General features: G+C 39.5%; 1 protein-coding gene across 1 annotated transcript; it reads left to right on the forward strand.

Annotated features, from left to right (window-relative positions):
* The first annotated feature begins 11 nt into the window (after positions 1 to 11).
* On the forward strand, positions 12 to 1,802 carry LOC102604738 (uncharacterized). Its single transcript, XM_006367981.2, has 2 exons — positions 12 to 1,218; positions 1,557 to 1,802. Exon 1 carries the CDS (start codon positions 102 to 104, stop codon positions 876 to 878), a length of 777 nt encoding a protein of 258 aa, XP_006368043.1. The 5' UTR covers positions 12 to 101; the 3' UTR covers positions 879 to 1,218; positions 1,557 to 1,802.
* Positions 1,803 to 2,180: the final 378 nt, after the last annotated feature.

A 2,180-nucleotide genomic window follows, 5' to 3' on the forward strand; every position in this document is an offset into this window, starting at 1 on the left:
CAAGAGAAAATTCCCAAAGTTTCTTTCTTTTTCTACATAGTATCAAAGACTTAGGGGTTTTTCTTTCTGCTCTCTTCTGTTGAATCTCTACTCTTTTAGTCATGGTTGAAACCACTGATGTGCCGAGCACTATTATTTCGACTGGAGCACTCGATGTTTCTCACCCTCACTACCTTCACCCCTCTGATTCTCCCGGAATGATGTTGGTTCATTCTCTTTTTGATGGCAAAGGATTTGCTGGTTGGAAAAGAGCTATTGTGATTGCTCTTTCTGCCAAAAACAAGTTAAGTTTCATTGATTCTTCTCCCATTGTGCCCCTTATCACATCACCTCAGCATTCTGCTTGGAGCAGATGCAACAACATGGTAATTTCTTGGATCATCAACTCTCTTTCACGGGACATAGCTGAATCTGTCTTGTATTATCCTACTGCAAAAGAAATCTGGAAGGAATTAGAGGCCAGATTTGGGCAGTGCAATGGAGCACAATTATATCAACTTCAAAAGGAACTCAATGATGCTGTACATGGGGCCAATGATATCGCAGGTTACTTCACCAAGGTGAAGAAGTTATGGGATGAACTCGACGCTCTTAATGTTTTTTATTGTTGTGTGTGTGCTTGTACCTGTGAAGGAAAGGCGAAAACTGCAAAATCCCATCAGAATGGTAGACTCATTCAATTTTTAATGGGTCTAAATGAGGCATACTCAGGTGTAAAGAGTAGTATTCTGATGATGGACCCTCTACCAAGTGTGGGTCAGGCTTACTCCTTGCTCATTCAGGATGAAAAACAGCGTGAAATGCATGTAGTCTCACACCCTACAGACGTTGCTTTCATGGCAAACTATCAGAAGTTCCAGAGAAGATTCACTCCTTAGAGATCTCCTCCAAATGTGGATGGACGGATCAATCCTAATTTCGACAAATCTAAGACAGGAAAATTTTGCACTCATTGTAAGCTTACTAATCATAAGGTTGCTAACTGTTACAGATTAATTGGTTTTCCCTCAAATTTCAAATTCACAAAGTCCAAGAGGAACCCAAGTTTTGGTACCACTGCTGCCCAGGTTGGAACTTCACAACTACCTGATGGTATGTCCTCTAGACAATACTTCTCTCCTGAGCAATCTTCACATCTATTCCAGCTGATGCAAGATGCCAAGCCTAGCCAACAAAATGAGCAACAATCAGATGTCAATGTCTTAGCCAATTGTGCTGGTATAGTCAAACCCCTTCTCGATCCTACTACGTTTTCTTTATTCACTCATCTTGATTCACATTCATGGATTCTTGATTCAGGTGCTTCCGAGCACATGACTTATGAGTCTTCACTCCTTTTCAATCTCACTTCCTTACCCTCTCCTATATATGTTTGTTTGCCTAATTCCCATCGATTGAAAGTAACTCACAAGGGCAGTGTTTCTTTACTTCATGATCTGGTTCTTCATAATGTACTTTATGTGCCTGATTTCAAGTTTAATTTATTATCCGTTCATAAATTCACTACTCAACTAACCAGTATCTTGATTTTCTCTTCCTTTTGTGCTATATTGCAGGCCCCTTCTATGAAGAGGCTAGTGGTTCTTGGTGAAGTCCATGGTGGGCTTTATCTTCTCAACTCAACTCCACTCTAGTCTAGCCATGTTTCCTCTTCCCCTACTTCTCCTCAGGAGGATCACTTGGTTGCTAATACTCCTTGTAATGAGTCTGTTTTAGTAGCTGATTCTAGTTCTATTTCAATTCCTTCAAAGCTTTTAGCTAATGATGTAAGCCTCTGGCACAATAAACTGGGGCATTTGCCCATATCTAATATGAAAAATCTTTCTATTTTTCACTCTGTTTGTATTCCTGATTCTATTGTTCCTTGTGATATTTGTTGCAAATCTCGACAAGCTAAATTGCCTTTTCAACCTTCCATCATTTCCTCTAAGTCCATTTTTAATCTTATACACGTGGACACTTGGGGACCTATAAGGTTTCAACTCACAATGGTTATCGTTATTTTTTAACTATTGTTGATGATTACAGCCGAGCCACTTGGACCTATCTTCTTAAAACCAAAAGCAATGCTTTCACCATTATAAAATACTTCATCGCCTTAGTGGAAAAACAGTTTAATAGTTCTGTCAAAGTTATCAGGTCTGACAATGCTAAAGAACTTGGTTCAAGTGTGGCGAATT

Source organism: Solanum tuberosum, unplaced genomic scaffold (assembly GCF_000226075.1).
Source record: "Solanum tuberosum cultivar DM 1-3 516 R44 unplaced genomic scaffold, SolTub_3.0 contig00138, whole genome shotgun sequence".
Lineage (NCBI taxonomy): Eukaryota > Viridiplantae > Streptophyta > Magnoliopsida > Solanales > Solanaceae > Solanum > Solanum tuberosum.